At 46.4% G+C, this 18,393-nt stretch overlaps 4 protein-coding genes across 4 annotated transcripts; 1 reads left to right on the forward strand and 3 right to left on the reverse strand.

Moving 5' to 3' along the window:
- Positions 1-3,721: 3,721 nt before the first annotated feature.
- Positions 3,722-4,084, reverse strand: VC83_09311 (uncharacterized protein; the record flags this gene model as incomplete). The annotated part of the gene is made up of 2 exons (XM_024472752.1): positions 3,722-3,728; positions 3,834-4,084. 2 exons carry the CDS (start codon positions 4,082-4,084, stop codon positions 3,722-3,724), a joined length of 258 nt encoding a protein of 85 aa, XP_024319695.1.
- Positions 4,085-6,574: 2,490 nt separating this feature from the next.
- On the reverse strand, positions 6,575-6,879 carry VC83_09312 (uncharacterized protein; the record flags this gene model as incomplete). Its single annotated transcript, XM_024472753.1, has 2 exons — positions 6,575-6,607; positions 6,667-6,879. 2 exons carry the CDS (start codon positions 6,877-6,879, stop codon positions 6,575-6,577), a joined length of 246 nt encoding a protein of 81 aa, XP_024319693.1.
- An 8,532-nt stretch (positions 6,880-15,411) lies between these two features.
- Positions 15,412-17,286, forward strand: VC83_09313 (uncharacterized protein). The gene is made up of 4 exons (XM_024472754.1): positions 15,412-15,697; positions 15,763-15,943; positions 16,018-16,552; positions 16,622-17,286. The coding sequence occupies exons 1-4, from the start codon at positions 15,533-15,535 to the stop codon at positions 16,875-16,877; spliced, it is 1,137 nt and encodes a 378-aa protein (XP_024319694.1). The 5' UTR covers positions 15,412-15,532; the 3' UTR covers positions 16,878-17,286.
- VC83_09314 (uncharacterized protein) lies at positions 16,924-18,376 on the reverse strand (the record flags this gene model as incomplete). Its single annotated transcript, XM_024472755.1, has 1 exon — positions 16,924-18,376. Exon 1 carries the CDS (start codon positions 18,367-18,369, stop codon positions 16,924-16,926), a length of 1,446 nt encoding a protein of 481 aa, XP_024319697.1. The 5' UTR covers positions 18,370-18,376.
- Between the last annotated feature and the right edge of the window lie 17 nt (positions 18,377-18,393).

Here is an 18,393-nt window from a genome sequence, read left to right on the forward strand (position 1 = left end):
TTCCCTTTAGGCGCCTCTCAAGTAGCTTAGGACAGACATTTGAGGCCTTTGCAGCTGCCCTAATGCTATTAAATTGGCGTAATCTAATAGCTTCGATAGCAATATATATTCTACCTTCAAGATTAGTTGATGGAATATCAACTTGTTGAGGCATCTTGCAGTACACATAAGGAGCGCGTTGTGTTCGTCGCGTGCGACACTCACTTGTATGCGACGCTCGCTTGTGGAGGACGTTACTGCAGTTTGTCAATTTATATATGACCAACTTAAGCGTGGGGTCCCTGCAAACCGATCAATGGTTTTTAGGGCTCGGCACGGATGCAAATCCGTGAGGTTTTTCTCAATCCTTATCCGTATTCGTGGGTTTTGAAGGCCCTTATAACGTACATGTATAGCGAAAGCGCCAAACAAGCGAAAGCGCCAAAATTATCTACCCTCACGACAAACATTGCAATAAATCTACCACAACATTAGAAATCAATTGAAACTACTCGGAGTCCTCTTCCTCAGAGGTGTCTATTACAATCTGACACGTGCGCGCATTGTGCCCAGTCTCACCACACTTGCCACAGCGACGGGCACGGGTTTCTTCCCTTGGCTTCCGACCACGGCTTGCCCTTATTTCCTGCTCTACCTGCTGCACAACATCCCTCTCATCCTGTAGCTCTTGCGCCCCTTGTTGACTAAGTGATCCTCCTTGCTGTAGTCGTGTTTTCCTAGCTCTCCGGCGCTTGCTTAGTACTTCATTTGCCTGTCGTAGGTTTTGGTTCTCTCCCTTTAGCAGTGCTAATTGATGCATTATTTGCGATGCACCCTTTGTAAACTGGTCAACAGCTGCATAGATTGAGGTTGGAGAGCTATTTTGATGGCGTGAAATCCGAGTTTTAATAAATGTAGACTGTGACATAGCTTCAATTGGGTTGTTTGGTGTCTGAGAAACCCAAGGTTGAGCAGTACCTGGGCGGGAGCTTGGAGGCGTTGGTGTCCTTAACTTAAGATCAAGTGTAGATATCACTCTCTCAGGGTCAAATGGAAGAAGCCCTGCCCCTCGGAACCCGCCTCAAATGTTACTTTCCGTCATTGTAGTGTTAAATGCAGCATGGAAGGCAGGAAAGAAGTCATCCTTTGTAATATGAGAAATATGAGCCTGCATCATATCTTCAATTTGCCGACCATAGGCCTGCTTTAACGGGCCGAAACAGCCAACATCAAGTGGCTGGAGTAGATGAGAAGAGTGAGCAGGCATACAAAGCGTAATAATGTTGTGTTCCTTGCAGTACTCCTCAAACTCATCTGAGTGGTGGCTCTCATGACCATCAAGGACTAACAAGCGATAACCACCAACACTCCGGGCCTTTGTATGCTTCTCAAAGTGCTGAATCCAATCCATGCCTCTCTCGTTTGTAGTCCAGCCATTTTCAGTAACAGAAATCACCCAATCGCTTGAAAATCCACTATTCTCATACCAAGATGTAAGGTGGTTTTTGCCTGCAACAATGATAAATGGTGGTACTGCCCAACCTTGAGAACTAACGCCTTGGATTACTGTAACCCATTCCCGATTACCAGGCTGTACCTTCTTTGCTTTTGCCCGCCCGTCTGAGCTTGTTACAACCATAGCAGTTGAGATAACGCCCATCATAAACCCAGTCTCATCAAAGTTGTAGATATCTGCTTCATCGATACCATATTTCGCAATTGTGTTACGCACAAGCTCAAACCAGCCATTAATAACTTCTGGATCTTCGCACTTAGCCCTCTGGTAGTCGTATTTGCGCTGAAAGCGTGTCTGGAGCTCTACATGCCGCTTAACAAAGTTTGAAGCCCAACGCGACCCAACGCGTGACGCGTCGCGTGTTGCAAGTAGTCGACTTGCCATATCTTCAACAACAGACAGCCGAGGAGGAAACCCTTTGGCAACTAGGTCGAGTATATACTGAACAAGGACCGACTCCTCTAGGTTAGTTAATTTCCGTGAGTTGGCTTGGATATCGCGTCGTGAAGGTACACCTTCTAGACGACGACCTAGCTTGCGGTGGTCCACAGAATAGATCCTAGCAGCAACTCGAAGGCGTAACTTTGGGTCGCTTTGCATAGCCTGGATAGCTAGCACTAATTGGCTTTCATCGTTTTTATGGGGCATGTTTTGTTGTTGAGGAATTTAACATTTAGTTGGGGGGTTTGGTCACCGCATCATTTTGGCGCTTTCGCTTGTTTGGCGCTTTCGCTATACATGTACGTTATTTGCTATATGAGGCTTATTTCTTTCATTTTGTGTGTTGCACATATCGCTGTCACGTGCACAGATCGCTGTCACCACCTACGAGCAAAGCGAGTGGGTGGAGCACCGAGTAATGATCACCATGGCAAAATGAGCAGCAAAACCGAAGTCTTCCAGCTTCAAATCAATTTTCAACTATAATACAACTAAGCGTACCCAATTCTGAGTCAGGCAAATCATCTATAAGTAGGTCTTCCTCAATTTCCTCCACAATGCTGTCTTGTTCAACCCTTTGTGCCCGACCTCCTTGTTGGTACGGGTCTTATTTTCAATCTATAAAACTGCCGACTGGATTTCTTACGTACTCATTACAATAAGTCCTTTCAAAGCTACTCTCTTGCCCCGCTTGTTAGTTCTACGTGCAGACACTGTGTTAAATAATATGAACCCGTATACTGCCAAGCACTTTTCCTGACACCATGGAGTCTGAGCGGGTCCCAAATAGGAAATTTTGAGATAAATAAACATTGTGTTACTGAGGTTATTATCATGTTAGTAGAGCAACTATCATGCACGTGCTTTATGCTAGCATGTGCATTCCTTGGCAGTATATGGGCCGTATACTATCTTACACACTGCGTGCAGATAGAACACTTTGGGTATCTTGTAGCTCCTTAAGTAACAGTGTATTTTGTGTTCTTAGAGTTTTAGCAGTGCATGTAAGTCGTGAGATATATTTGCGTGTTAGAGAGTCAAGCACATTTGGAGACTATAACATCAAATTAAGAGCTGCATTTGAGCTACGCAACTCTGTATCACTTAGTGGGGAGCTAACAAGTAATGAGCGATAGTTTGGTGTTTGTGGAGGTGGTGTAGTTGCATTTGTTAAAGTAATAAAGAGCAAGTGTGTAATGATGGTAAATGATTATATGCCTTTTAAGGGTCAAATGGGTAAATACCTGCTCCTAACCATGCGCTTTGAATGTTGTGTTGTGATATTGCTCATAACCTTGCTTTTGTAGTATATTCAATCCATTCTACCTTTTGAATGTGCCTTACTCCAACTTGTATAAGTTGATGAGTCTCATTTGCAAGTGTAGTTTTTAACAGCCTAAACACTGCAACATCAAGAGGTTGAAGAATGTGAGAACAATGAGGCAGGTAATATAAGAAGGTCAATCTTATGTTACATGCAATGAGCAATAAAATTTACAGAAATGTGACTGTCATTTCCATCTACAATCAAAGGTCATGGTCTTTCATCTGTAATTTCATGAGTTTTAGTGTAAGGATGCCTTCTCATCTCTCATTCTAGGGAGTACATTCTGGGTAGCTGCGGGGTCACGTGTGATCATTTGGGTGGGCTAACCGAGTCGGAACCGAGTGGGATGGTTTTCGGGTACTTGAGACAATCGACTCACGGGGTTCCCCCTTCATCTTTTTTGTATCCTTCGTAGTAGACCTATAGGATAGCATCCGTTTAGCCTCCGACTCGTACTCTTATATGCTATTACTGTGAGCTGGGTGCCCTGTGCCCTTACAGTATCTTGTGGTCACATATGCGGTGTGGGGGGATTCGATCTGATTCCAACTTCGAAAAGACATGGTGTACTTCCGGTGCATATGCGGAAGCTTCTGCTGGATGAGGCGGAGCGTTTCTTCGTCCTCTACCAACTCTTTTTCATGGATGATCTGGTCAATTTCGTAGATGCTAGTCTGAAAGAACTCGGCGTCGCTTCGCATCATCTCATGATGGAAGGCATTGGCACTGATTTCGCATATCCGTATGGGCGTAAAACTAGGTACCAGTTTCACTAGTAGTGGGGGAGAAACCTCTTGGTTTCGGGTAGGGCTCGGTGGCATATCAGTGATCTCTTCATAGCCTGAAGTTATCACTTTCATGTTCATCGAGCGTTCGCCTGCGCGGCGTCTGTCTTTGCGGTGGATTGCAGCATCCCTGGGATTTGCATCCGGCTGGTATGCGGAATGTCGAATGGATGTTTCTCGCGTGTAGTAGGGAAGGTGATCTCCTTGCTCCAGCTAGGAGTCGGCGGGTACTCCTTTGGCCATACTAACTGGCTCTTTGCACAGTCGAGTAGTATTCGGAAGCGGCTGAAAAGCTTCTTCCCAATTATCACATCTTGTGCTCCGAGGTCCAGGAGTACAAAGGGGCAGTTATATATCCAGCATCCTTCAACTGTTAAGTGTAACCGAATATACTCCGATACGTGGCCTTGGATTTTGAGCTGAAATCCATGTATGGGTACAGAGTAGGGTAGTTTCCGCATGGGGCTGTGAAGTGCTTTCGACAGTCGTATTGCAAAAGGCTTGTTAATGACTAGGTAGCCATTTGCTCCTGTGTCTGCTAGGGACTTTGTTTGCACCCCAAGTCCATTCATACTCAGGATTGTGTTGACTAAGAACTGGGTACCTCCTAGGGTTCTCGTAAGTCTAGTCCTCGCAGGTCACATTTGCGTAGACCTAGGAAGGAGCCTTCTCCTAGGCCTCGTCGTTTTCCTCTAGGGACGCATCCGATTGAAGTTTCATGGCTTCCTCCCATTGTTCTTCTGCCTCAGGGTCGTTACGGTCAATTTCCTTGATAGTATCATTAAGGGGGCATTTGTCCTGGAAATAGCTGGGCTTGCCACACTTGAAACAGTTTCCTCAGGATGCTGGGACTGTGGTCTTCATGCGCTCCGGCATCATTGGCTTGGGGAGGAACGTGATTCGGGTAAACAGAGCACGTGTGGCTCGAGTCAGCTTCGACACTGACGCCTTTGCTGCATCCGTCGTATGTGTGGACGTCCTTGCGGGGGCAGGTAGCAGATTCAATTCGTTGTTCTGGCGCCATTCCTTATTGAAGGCGGTAAGTTCTCATACCATGGTCTGGTAGTCTCCATTCCATTGGTTTTCGATGATCGCGACGTGGCTGCGGAATTGGGGAGTCAACTTGTTCCACATGTACTGAAACCATTCTGACTCAGAGACTTGTCCTGTAATAGCTGCACTTTGGAAATGAGCCTTGAACTCTGGGAAGGTTTCGCTAGCATACCCCTTCCCTACCATTTGCAGGTCGTCGAAGAGGTTCCTGGCCTGTTCCGTCTCGTTGCCTGTGAGGTAGTATGAACCTAGTAGGTCCATCATCTCATCAGCACTGCGGAACCCATGCATAGCAGACAGGTATTGGGGCTCTAGGTAGGTCTTAGCCAGGCCGGTCGTAGTTCCCCATATCAATGCTCTTCTTGAGACATCGGTAAGGTAGTGGTACTCATTGACTACGAGTCGGTCCCGAATCGAAGCGCTCCATTGTAGGAAGGTATGTTCTATCCCATCGCTGAGTGGAGTGATTTTCTCTGAGATGGTAGATTTCTTATAGCGAGTCGGTGGGTCCTCAGTGTGCATTCGCGACATCCTTGGGATTGATGGAGAACGAAAGTCCTGAAGAGGCGGCAATTAAACTGTCTCAGGGGTGTTTCGTGTGCGAGGCGTTCGTTGCTCCGTGTAATGGTGGGTGCACCAGATGTGAGAATCTAGCCACCCAAGGAAGGGATCATTTTACTAAGACAACACACTGTCTTAGAAAACAGAGCCAAAGGGTCGTAGCTTAGACTATTCCACAATGCAGCAATCAGGTGTATGATATAGTGGAGTGGTTTAGACAAGTTGTAGCAAATGTTGAGTCTGAGAACTCAGGGATAAGTCAGAGGTTAGCACCTCACTGACTTTTCAGAAACAAGGAGTAACAAGATCAATGCTTGGAAGCTTGGAAAAAAGGTGGAAGTATGTGATAGTCGATTTACTGTATTGTCTGCTTGCCCTTTCTTAAGGAAAGGGCAATCCTATTTATGCTAAAGGAGTGTAGTTCTCTCATTTTCCAAGACTTTCCATGACTAACCAGGATTGGTAACTGTAGTCGACGTAAGAGAATCCCATAGAACCATCTCCTAGGTTCCTAGCCTATAGGAAGTGAAAGGAGGTCCAAGGTCAGAGTACCCCTATAGACAAATTATGTCATAACTTAACCAATCTTGTGGGTAACTAAGGAGCGATGACGTGTAATAAATCATAGAGGGTTGTAGAAGCTTTTGGAGCTAGCATTCATGTTCCTAGGCCTCTAGTTGATAGAGATATGTCATGTGTAGTATTAGCCCAGTAACTAAGATGTGATGTCATGTAATGAATCATAGAGGGTTGTAGTGATATGCTATGTGGTAATATCGGCCCAGTAACTAAGGAGCAATGACGTGTAATGAATCATAGAGGGTTGTAGCAATCGTTGAGTAGTATTGCTCTTGTTGTTGGTGTGATAAGCCAAAATATGTATAGTGACTTGTAGGTTTGAGGAGGAGATTTCTAAGTTTGCTCTTGAGTTTGATAGCAAACTGACTGCAACGAATGTCAGTATGACACTCCGCAGCTTCAACTGTGGGTATGGGGGCGTCCACCGGCAGTGTGGACAGGATTCTGGTCTGGGTTGCCGTCAGGGTAACTAGTAGATCCTTGACCTCCTGTATCTGTGCTTCGAGGTGGGCCATTCGACTTGGGATGTCTTCGGATGGCACAGCGGTGGTAGCTGCAGCGCTGGTTTGTCTGGTAGTCATTCTAGGCAGTTGACCGTCGTTGTCTTGGGGTATGTTTGATGTCGGCTTTTTCGACATATTGCCTCAGGTGTGTATCGGTACCGATACCAAAGAGCTTGACTTCCGGTAGCTCGTAGCTATCAACGCTCTTGTCCACAAATTCATCAAATGGACTAAGGATACACACAATGTATTCATTGAGTGGTGGAAGCTATCACGATGATACGATATCCTTAAGAAAGGATCTCGTATCCTATTTGGTGCCAACGTGTCGGCGACTTTTACCAGCTTGTTCTGAAGAATCAAACCCTAATTCACTGGTTGTCCGTAAGATCTCTGGAATCACGGCTATTTGAAGTCGTCAGGTCTCTCCTCCAAAATGTCACTGAGTCGCGGTCGATGTCATAAGGGTAGTTCTCCTGAGTCGTTCCTGTGTGGGATATTATTGAAGTACGGCCGTCACCGGCAGGCGTGATCTTTTTTGTATAATGTAAGTACACAGGGCACCCAGCTCACAGTAATAGCATATAAGAGTGCGAGTCGGAGGCTAAACGGATGCTATCCTATAGGTCTACTACGAAGGATACAAAAAAGATGAAGGGGGAACCCCGTGAGTCGATTGTCTCAAGTACCCGAAAACCATCCCACTCGGTTCCGACTCGGTTAGCCCACCCAAATGATCACACGTGACCCCACAGCTACCCAGAGTCTACTCCCTAGAATGAGAGACGAGAAGGCATCCTTACAGATACAGCTCGAAGCCCCTTTACCAAACGCTTTCTCCCCATTATATCGACAGGGCACCGAATAGCTTAAGGCTACCAAGTAATACCTGTTAGAGAACCTAGAGAAAGGCTTTATCGTCAACAGCAACAGCCCCTTTACGCCCCCTATCCTATTCGTAAAGAAAGCAGATGGCAAATTAAGATTTTGCATCGATTACCGGAAGTTAAATGGTCTCACCCGGAACGATCCCTATGTTATGGCTATGGTAACATGATGTCATGGTTACAGGACCAGGGCCTAGTAACGTGATGTGTGAGTCACAGGGGGCAAGCGGAGTAGGCTGCCATGTGATGGGGCTAATGGATAGTTGCAGAAACTAGTGGATATTGGATAGTTGAGCTATCCATGAACTATCCTGAATATCTAGCTATCTGCCAACTATCCAGATTACCCATGAGGCATGACGCCACTATATAAGTAGATAGTATTTCCTTAGATAGGAGCTTCGTGCTCAACTCAATATAGTATTCTTTACAATACTGTAACGTGTTACTTGGAAAGCCTTTGTGTCTAATCCCCTGCCTCGTCTGTCAAGTCAACCTTATGCAAGAAACCTCTGTGTCTTCTATCATTTAGAAGTCAGCGTTACACCCTACCCCATCCCGCATATCGACGAACTACTAGGACGGGTGTCGAAAGCAAAAATCTTCACGAAGCTAGATATCAGACATGTTACGATGGTCATAGAGGTCATGATGCCAGTCCAGGAAAAGTAATCTAGATTGAATCTAAAGAGAGAAGAAGAAGAAGAAGGAAGGAAGGTGAGGCTATTCCTCATAACATACAGTTGTCTGCTTAGCGGTTGTAATCTTGGTGGCTAAGGCTACACCCATAATCCCCATAACAACCGTAATAACCGTAATAACCGTAACAACCGTAACAAGCTGTGACAAGCTGTGAGCTGTAATCGTAACAAGACAAGCCTTCCATTAAGATACTAAGAATTAGGTCAAAAGTGGGGGCTAAAACTCAATATCTTAATAACTACAAGACTAATTGCTTTAAAAATCAAATAGAGTAAATGCTTATAAAAGGCTAAGTACATATTTTTATAACTTATTATTAAAGGGTTGTTGAGATATTAAGTTATGAAATTCGTGATTTAAGGTGTAAAATGGATTGGCCGGTTTGCTTGTTTGGCTGGTTGGCTATACATGTACGTTACCATATCTTGAACAGCACTATGTCGAGGAGGAAATGGTTGCAAATCTAGGCGAAGAATATGTCGTACAACAACTTCTTCTTCTAATATTGTCAATTTTTGAGACTTAATTAAAGTTGTAACTATATTGTGTAGGTTTCTAGATAAATCTCTTAATGTCGTACGTAGTGTTCGGCACAGATACCAATTACAGCAGTTTGCACAATGCAGCAACTTGATATTAGTATGCAAGATATTGCATTAACTACAGAAGATTGGGCTATTATTAAGGATCTTAAACAACTGTTCTTAATATTTTTTAAACCATCAAGATGACTACAAAGTGATCCTTATCCAACACTAAACTTTGCTATTCCACTTTATTTAAAAATGATAAATAAAGTTAAAAAAATGCAACATGATGTTGGCGAGCACTCTACAATTGGTATTGCCTGCACAGCTGCTTATCTAAAGCTTCATGAGTATTATACTCTTGCAACAAACCAACAATGCAAGCACTTAGCTGTAGCTACAATTTGTGATCCATGGATGAATCATATCGTATTTAAGAAGATTTATCCAGACAGTATAGATGATATATGTTCCGGCCCAGTCGCGAATAATTCATATTCGCGAATAGGCTGGCCCATTCGCGAATGGGCCAGCCCAACCACGAATATGAACCTCTGCGAGCGGGCCGGCCTATTCGCGAATGGGCCGGCCCAACCACGAATAATAGTAATAGTAAAGTAGTAATTAAGAATCTATATACTATTACCAACAGTGTCTGCTCTTGCTCGCTTCCTTCGTGGCCTCTCAACTCGTGGCCTCTCAACTAAAGCTATTCCGTACGACTAGCTAGACCTGAAAAATTACCACAGTCGTGGTCATCATTATGACAGTGTACGCTACACCCCTTTACTTCCTTATAACACTGACACCTCTTTGAATTGCATTGACCCTTACATTGACATGATATTCCAACCCGTGCACTTGTAGAAGCCTCTCTAGCTGCAAGTGCAAGTGTTACTTGCTTTGTAGAAGTAGGAATAGTAATATCAGACCAAAGAGCTTGCTCTACAGCTTGAAGTGATTTTGTAGGTATAAGGCATTGTATAATACCAGAGAGTGTTATAACCTGATACCGGTGTGGATAGGGCTCTTCTAAAATGCGTGCAAAGAGCCTCTTATTATCAGTTGAGGTTCTATCCTCTCGAGGAACCTTGATAGAGACTATAGCTCCAATATCGAAGTGTTGGATATTATGCCTCTTGCTATACTTTTGTATCATAAGAACCCTTGCCTTTGAGTTGCTACTGTAGCCCACTCAATTATAGGATCAATGGGGGCTCTAAGCTCAGTTCTAGGCTGGTCTGCGACTCTACTCCGGCTCCCACGCCGGAGCTCAGAATGAAGCTGCTCTTGCACTTGCTCGAAATTGATCGATTCCGCCGGCTCAGAATTGAGTGAGAGTGAGAGTGCTCGCTCAGAATTGGGTGAGAGCGCTAGCTTAGAATTGAGTGAGAATGCTCGCTCAGAATTGAGCGAGAGAAGTAGCTCAGAATTGATTGAGAGCGCCAGCTCAGAATTGATCGAGGGTGCCAGCTCAGAATTGATCAAGGGTGCCAGCTCAGAATTGATCGATAGCGCTAGCTCAGAATTGATCAATAGCGCTAGCTCAGAATTGATCAATAGTTCTTGCTGGAGCTCACTCTCAAGAATCGGTGCCAACGTTGGATCTTCCTGCTCAACTCCAATTGAGAGATCCTTCTGCGCCTGGCTATTAAGCCAGTTAATATGAGAGCTTCTATCTCGGAATAGTAGCTCAGCTGGTGCGCATCCAATTGTCGAGTGGATTTGAGTATTCATTGCAAGCATAACCTCAAGTAGCCCATCCTTCCACTCCATAGATCCATGATCCATTTTCCATGCTCGTAGCTTTGCTTCAACAACCCCATTGGCTTGCTCAACTAGGCCCTGTGTCTGTGGTGACCATTTCTCTCCATTTATCACTTGAATTCCATACTTGCGTAGTAGGATAAGTAGGGCTCCCTTGAATTTCTTTCCATTATCAGCTTGCATAATCTTTGGAGGTAAGAAAGCTGCGATAAATTGAACAAAGCAGTCTGCAATTGGCCCTGCTTGACAGCGCCTACTATCTCGCATCGCTCGTATCGTATCTCCTACGCGCCGGATCATCACACAGGATTGTGATGTGATCGCACAGGTTCCGGGGTCATCTTGAGAATTACCGACAGCCTGGAAATGGCCAACAAACTGTCACATCTGCTGGGGTTAGTGTTGTTGGTTCTCGGAGTAACATTACTAGAGTATTCTCCGTCCTGAGGACGACAGCCAATTGCCAGGATGATCGGCCCTTTTGTGGCTGCCAATGCCATTGAAGGGTGTTCTGCAAGGCCTCATGTCAAAGCAGGAATCGACCCAACTCTCGGCTCCGAACTCATGGCTGCTGTGTCACCCCAAGGACCAATTCCCATGTTGGACAATCCAGGCCTCCAAACCTCTTACTTCGTGACTTCGCTTCAGCACTGAGCCACTAAGCCGTACGGTCAAGGCCACGAATGTCGTGTTGGAATTGGAAATCCCAGTACCGTGGGTCATATTGATGAGAGTCCGTTAAAGGGTATAGCTGTGTATACTTTGAGAAATGATCCTTTATATGCAGAATCCATTTATATTGCCCTGAAGGCTCATGGCGCATATCAATTAGATCAATTTGAACCCGCTCCCACGCTCGCCCACTTATAATAGGGACTAATGGAGCTTTTGTAGTAGATGGTCGATTTAGAGTACAGTTCTTACACCGCTTTATAATGAACTCTACTTCTTCTCTCTTTAGTCCATAGAACTTTTTGATATTCCATGTTTTTGTACGGCCTGCGTGTAGGAGTTGTAGGTGTTCGTTGATAATAGTATCAAATGCATCGCTCTCAAGAATTACACATCGTGGGTTTTGAAACCTAGTAGTAGGCTTATAGTAGAGCTTATTATGTAGAAGCATAAACTCTGTTTGCGCACGATGCTTAAGTCGTGATTCAATAGGATTTGCAGGTTTCATCGATGGGTTCTGAAGATAGAGGAGTAATTGACGGTATTTTAAGTAGTCCATCCACTCTCTATTACTATAGCTAAAGCTATGAATATAGGTTTGAAAAGCAATGTGCACATCCTGAGGAAATGGATTAATCTGTGCAATAGTAGGGTCTTCCATATTGATGAAGTTGATATAATAGATCTATCTACAATATCTATACTATATTACCCCGCATAGGTTGGGCATCATTCACGGTTGGGCCTGGGCTGGAACATATATGAAGATCACGGGCAAGAGCTTAGTTTGAAGACGTCTGCAGAAAATACAAGACTTGACAATATCATCTTCATACAGAGCGCATTGAACATGAAACAGCACTTTCATTTGCATTAGGAAATGCAAATAACAGAGAGCAAGAGCTGGATTCTGATGAAGACTTATTTGCATTAGAAGGCAAATCATATAAAAAGCCAGAATGGAAATGATGGATGCTTGAACCACGGCCAGATAAAGATACAGACATCTTTAAATATTGGTCTTCAAAGCAATATCAGTATCTAATAGTTGCTCAAGTTGCTCAAGACCATCTGGCAATTCCAGCAACATCTGCCCCATCAGAGCAGGTATTTAGCAATGGCAGTGATATTATCACAAAGAAATGAAACAAGTTACACCATTAACAATTAGATATATACTCTGCTTATGGAATTGGGGTCAGTTGCCAGATGCTGACAGCGACAAGGATGATGCAGATGATGAGGCTGAGAAATAAGACTTATTTGCATTGCAGTATTATATTTTGTTATAGGTCGCAGGTTGTCACTTCTATAGCCCACATTTCATTGTCTACAGTAATTATCAAAGCCTCATTTTTCTTAATTGAGGCTCATATACCTGTTAAAGTATCTGTAAATACCTACCTTACCTAGGCAAGGTCACCTAGATACTTACCTTACCTAGTGAGGACCCAGATACTACCTGGGTAGCATCTGCTGAACACTGGTCGTACGAGGAAGATCGTAGATTTGCCTAACATGAGTTACACTAATTTTTGGGTTTAATTTAAGCACTTGAAGTCAAGAATCATTTCTCTTTCTTCGTACGAAGTTGTCATGTTTAAAATAAAGTTATTTAAGTTTAAAGTCAAAAGTATGATAACGTAAGTCGTGGCGTAACGCGGGGGATGGCGTAACGCGGTGGAAATTTGAAGAGAACACAACAAATCTGTAAATTTAACTACAATCAACGATAATACATGATCCACCATCACTCTTAGATTGTTCCCCTGCTTCTTCCTCAATATACTCGTCAATTTCAATGTCTGAGGAGGCGTTCTTATCCTTTGTTTTGCGCTTTTTCTTACTTGGGTTATGTGTCGCCTTTTCCGCCTCCATCACCGCATCACACAACTCTTGCGTAGAAACATGAAAGTGACCCTTCAGAATAACCCTTTTCCCCTTCGTACCTACCGTACGTTGCTTTATAACTGCTCGCAGGTTGTTGGCATCGAGTTGGTGGACAATGCTGCGTGCTCGAAGTTGCTCTGACGCAACTGTGAGTTTTTGGATGTACATCCGCACTGGTGTTGACAGCACCCCACCACTATTAATTGTAGTTGTAAGAAGCGCATTTGCAGAGCGTAAGGTCATCCCATCTGGGGGGGAGCTGTTGATAAAGACTCGGTCAAAAATATCATACTGATGTGGTGTTTTTGGTCGGTCAGCCTCGACTGATGGTTCAGCATTGAGCAGCGTACGCAATGCTCGCTGGGGATTAAAAGGAAACAAGCCAGCGCCACGGTATGCTGACTCAATGTTCTGATGGTTGCATACATCAAGCCGTGCCTGGATGTATGCCTCCATGTAACGCTGACTTCTAAACGATAGAAGACACAGAGGTTCTCTTGCGTAAAGGTTTACTTATCAGAGGAGGCAGGGGATCGGACACAAAGGCTTCAAGTAACACGTTACTAGTATATAACAAATACTGTATTGAGTTGAGCACGAAGCTCCTATCTAAGGAAATACTATCTACTTATATAGTGGCGTCGTGCCTAGTGGACTCATGGGAACTCACTCGAGTCCTCGGAGTCCTGGACTCTTAGGATTCTCCTCATCATCCTGCGAGTCCGTCACGTGATACTTTCGGAACTACTATTCCCCGCTGCCCCTCCAGGTACCAGGGCCGGTCTCATGCGACCTCCCTCCTTCCTGTCCTGTAGTTGGCCAGCCTTCTTGTTCCGTCGTAACACTCCATCCATTCATACTTCTGTATGCGCGCAAGTTGCGCTTGGTTGAGTGGGGAGAGCGCTACTGTCAGATGCTTTTTTAGCGGGCCGAATATCGCAACATCCAGTGGTTGTAGTAAGTGCGATGTATGAGGGGGAAGTATCAGTAATACAATATGGTTCTGCATGCAATGCGCAATGAAACTCCCGCTAATGTGTGAGTCGTGGCCATCACATATAAGAAGCCGGTGCTGACCATCTGCTTTTGTACGTGTTGTTGGCTCGAAGATGCGTTTTAACCACTCCAACCCATGGAGGTTGCTTGTCCAGCCTTTCGTATTTGCAGAGAAGAACCACTGGTCGATGACTGCGGGCGGAATCCATGATTGGAGAACGTTCTTGCCCTTAAAGATCCCGAGGGGTGGGAGGATGGTTCCGTCTGCGCAGATGCACTCGACCATCGAAACCCATTCCTGACGGCCAGGATGCGCTTGATGCTTCGTACGAAGCGTTGAATCAAGTATAATTCGAGTAGATTCCATTGTCCCAATCGAAAATCCGGATTCATCCATGTTATATGTGTTCTCTTGCGTGATTCCAAACTCTTGAACCACCTTGGTGTACGCGTTAAACCATGCCGTAAGCACTGGTTTTGTTGCACCGTCCATGCGTACAGTTTCGATCCGTCGCCCAATAGCGACCTGTAGATGGGGATGTCGTTGTATGAATCGTGGTACCCAGTCGCGACCGAGGGAAAATCGTGGTTGGGGTAGAAGTAAGTTTGGCGTCGCGTCGTCAAAATTGAGTGACCAGTGCGACCGGAGTTCTTCAGCTATTTCCTTCAACAACCGATGCCCTGGAGAATAGCCGCTGATTGTTAGGTTTTTAATCCACTTTAGAAGTATCTGTTCTTGCGCGCCTGATAAATTCTGCTGTTTCTGGCGGGCTTGGGAGCATGTCAAACCTCCATTGACGCGTCGCGTCACTGAACTCTTCGGCAGCCCCAGCACTTTCTCAGCGTGATATGCACTCTTATACTTCTTAGATTGGACGTCTAATACTGCCTGGGCTATTAAAGTTTCACGCTCAGCAACACCCAGGCTTTTACAGCGAACCATTGTTGAGTTATTCACAGTTATCAGAAGTCGGCGGGGTGAATTCCCCGCGTTACGCCATCCCCCGCGTTACGCCACGACTTACGTTGCTAAGAAAAAATCGACGGTGAGCTTGTGTAGGCGACTCGCTTGTGAACTATTCACAAGCGAGTCGGTCACTAAATTTCTCACCTAAAAGCAAGTATTTTGCGAGATAATTACTTAGTAAGAACTTAATAATATTTTGTCACTTAGGCCATAACCTAAGAGTCGTTTTGCCTACGGGGATAAATATACACCGGACAAACGTTCGGAGTTTTTATGAGATTGTGGGACCAAGGTGTTACACGAGCGAAACGACCGTCCGACCGTCGCCGTAACGTTTGGTATTATTCGTACATATATATAAGTAACGCATTATAAGTGCAATGACAAGTGCTCGCATTGTATGTACATTTATCATGTCGGTCTCCATGAACGCTCTCGTCCTGTATGGACCAGGCGATCTTAGGCATGAACGAGTAAACAAGCCCGAAGCATCCGCTGGCTCCATCGTCGTGCGCGTCATTGCGGCTCCGATATGGGACTACGTGGTTCGTGCGCATCCATACATTGACTTACAAAAAGAAAGTTTTACAGGAGATTAACAATTGCACAGTCGGAAGTCCTCGATGGCTCGCTTCCCTTCCCTCACGCATACCCGCTGGTGTTTGGAACTTGCTGCGTCGGACGCATTGATGAGGTCGGACCCGATGTTGCTTCGCTGAAGCCGGGGCAGCTAGTGTTTTGCGACCACATCGTTTACTTGAGGGATGCGCCGGAGAAGCGAATCGTTTTGGGTAAGTGAAGACACATCGCCCTGGTAGCAATCCGTCCGTAGACGTCAGAAAAATGCTGACGACGGGTTATGTAGGTTATCATGGTGGGCACTCAGAGGAGGAGCTCAAGTTCTCGTCGAGTCACTACAAAGACGGCTGTTTCGCCGAGTATGCCCGCTTTCCGACTGAGAACGTGCACGTTGTTAACGAGCAACGCATCGCGCAGCATGGCGTCACGCCAGCACAGCTAGCTGAAATTTCCAGTATCATGTCTGGGGTTGGTGCCGCCAATGCTATTCACGTCCGGCCTGGCGAGACGGTGCTCGTGATGCCGGGGACGGGCTTCTTCAGCTCAAGCGCAATCGTCGCCGCGTTGGGCCTTGGCGCTAATGTCGTGGTGACGAGCCGGAGCAAAGACACCCTCAGCGCCTTGATGCACCATTTTGGAGATGATGGCAAGCGTATTACGCCCCTCGTGCTCACAGGCGATGTCACGACAGATGTCGATACACTTCGCGCTGCTACGCCGGATGGCAGGGGTGCTGACGCATATATTGATTTCTCCTCTCCGGAGATGATTGGGTCCACACACCTTGAAGTTGGGCTGCACACTTTGAAACGCTTTGGACGGTATGTCATGCTTTGTGCACTTGGTCACGATTAAGGGGACTGGCTATGACTGACTATGACTGCATACAGATGCTGCCTAGCTGGCATGATCCCGGGGAAAGTGCCATTGCCATATTTGACCATCAGGGCAAATTCTATATCGATCATCGGCTCATTCGCACAAAATCGGCAAGACGTGGAGTTCACGATCAGGCTTATAGAGGCGGGCAACCTCAAGCTGCGCAAAGACATTGCGGGAGCATTTGGCCTACGCGACATCGACGAGGCATTAAAGTTGGCAAAGGAAGCACCAGGGTGGGGGAAGATGGTGATCATAACGCCATGAGATTGAGCAATGTAGACATTTCAAAATGCAGAACAATTAAAGGGCGTTAACCGATGTACCTTGTGTACTGCCTCCACTCACGATCCTTTGCCAATCCCTCTAAATCAGCGCCAGGCAGACACATAACAATGGGGATTGCGCCGCTCTCGACTGGGCAAATAGTAATGCCTCCTACAAGAGGCGAGCAATTCGGACGGCGGGTGCACTTGAGGCGGCCTAGCACAGGTCCGAAATCTTCCGGTATGGCCGAACCATCATCGTGACTAGTCGACTGGCTCGCAGTGAAAGCCGTTGTCCCCAGATCGGTGTCAAGGTTGCGTAGACCAGCATACACGAGACGTGACTTGTCTGGCTCGCGCGCGAGGAAGGTAGCGTAGCTGCGGATCGCCCACGTCGTGTTCGCAGCGTTGAGCTCGCGGCGCAGCGTCTGCGCGATGCTGGATAGTGGCAGCGACGCGACTAGGCGCATGGGAAGCTGCGCTACTGCATAGTAGGTCAAGTGTCCCATATACGTGATGGGTACGCCGAGGGCGGCTCGCGCGTCAATGATCCGCGTCATCTTTGTCATAGTGTCCGGCGAGAAGCCTCGCGCAAGACGCATTGCGGTGATGCGCTGCCAGCAGAAGGCACAGATCACGTCATTTTCCGACAGCTGCTGCTGCTGTGACGGCGGGGATGCCAACTTTTTGAGCGTAGGCAGGGCCGAAACCGGAAGCTTGAAGTAGCACCATTTCGGAGGCGACGATGGAGGGACTGTAATGTGGCCGGGAGGAGCTCGCAGGTGGCTGTGATCCTTGACGGGCTCGCCGCGGGGAATCAGTGGCACCACGCGGCGGCGGTCGCGGTTTGCCTGCTCTTTGTCCGTGGCGGCTATCTCCTGGCCTTGGAGCACAGTGGCCAGTAGACGCATAATCTGCACGATGCCATTGCCGTCGACGGCCATGTGGTGGGTGGAAAGGTTGATGATGACACCGCCCTGTAAGAAATTGACCTGCAGCAACATCACCGGCAGCGGCGGCTCCAGGCCATGCGGCAGGGGAAGACTGGGAAATGGCGTGAGGATTTTGGCGTCGAGCATCGATATGGGCGCACCTGCCCGCACAATCTGCGCTATTGGCGGCATGCGGTCCTCACAGTCTTTAACGCGCACCATGTCGTTCTTGTGCGCACTTAAAGGCCATGGAGCCAACATGTAGTGCCCTGAGTTTCCTGGTGGCCCGGGATTGTGCAAGACTTGGCCGGCCAGCCATGGCACTTGCGCGGTGAGTTTGGCCAAGGCAGCGTGGACCGTGGCAATGATAGTCTCTCGCGACGTGTCGGCATCCGGCTGAAAGAGGAAGACAATATGACTGTAGCCGTTCAGAAATGGGAATTGAGACACGACATCTTGGTGAAGCTCATCTATACTGTCAACTTGCGTTTTGGACTCCGCCTGTGCGGGTTGCTCGGGAGCGCTAGCACTCGTGTCCTCGACATAAGGACGGAAATCCATTGTGAAGAAGCTTAATGTTATGCT

The sequence above is a fragment of the Pseudogymnoascus destructans genome, assembly GCF_001641265.1.
Source record: "Pseudogymnoascus destructans isolate 20631-21 unplaced genomic scaffold scaffold_42, whole genome shotgun sequence".
NCBI lineage: Eukaryota > Fungi > Ascomycota > Leotiomycetes > Thelebolales > Thelebolaceae > Pseudogymnoascus > Pseudogymnoascus destructans.

Coding starts and splice junctions, on each gene's coding strand:
- VC83_09313 (XM_024472754.1), top strand. CDS start 15,533: ATGACAAGTGCTCGCATTGTATGTACATTTATCATGTCGGTCTCCATG. Junction 15,698..15,762: donor CTCCGATATGGGACTACGTG/GTTCGTGCGCAT, acceptor ACAATTGCACAG/TCGGAAGTCCTCGATGGCTC. Junction 15,944..16,017: donor GGAGAAGCGAATCGTTTTGG/GTAAGTGAAGAC, acceptor CGGGTTATGTAG/GTTATCATGGTGGGCACTCA.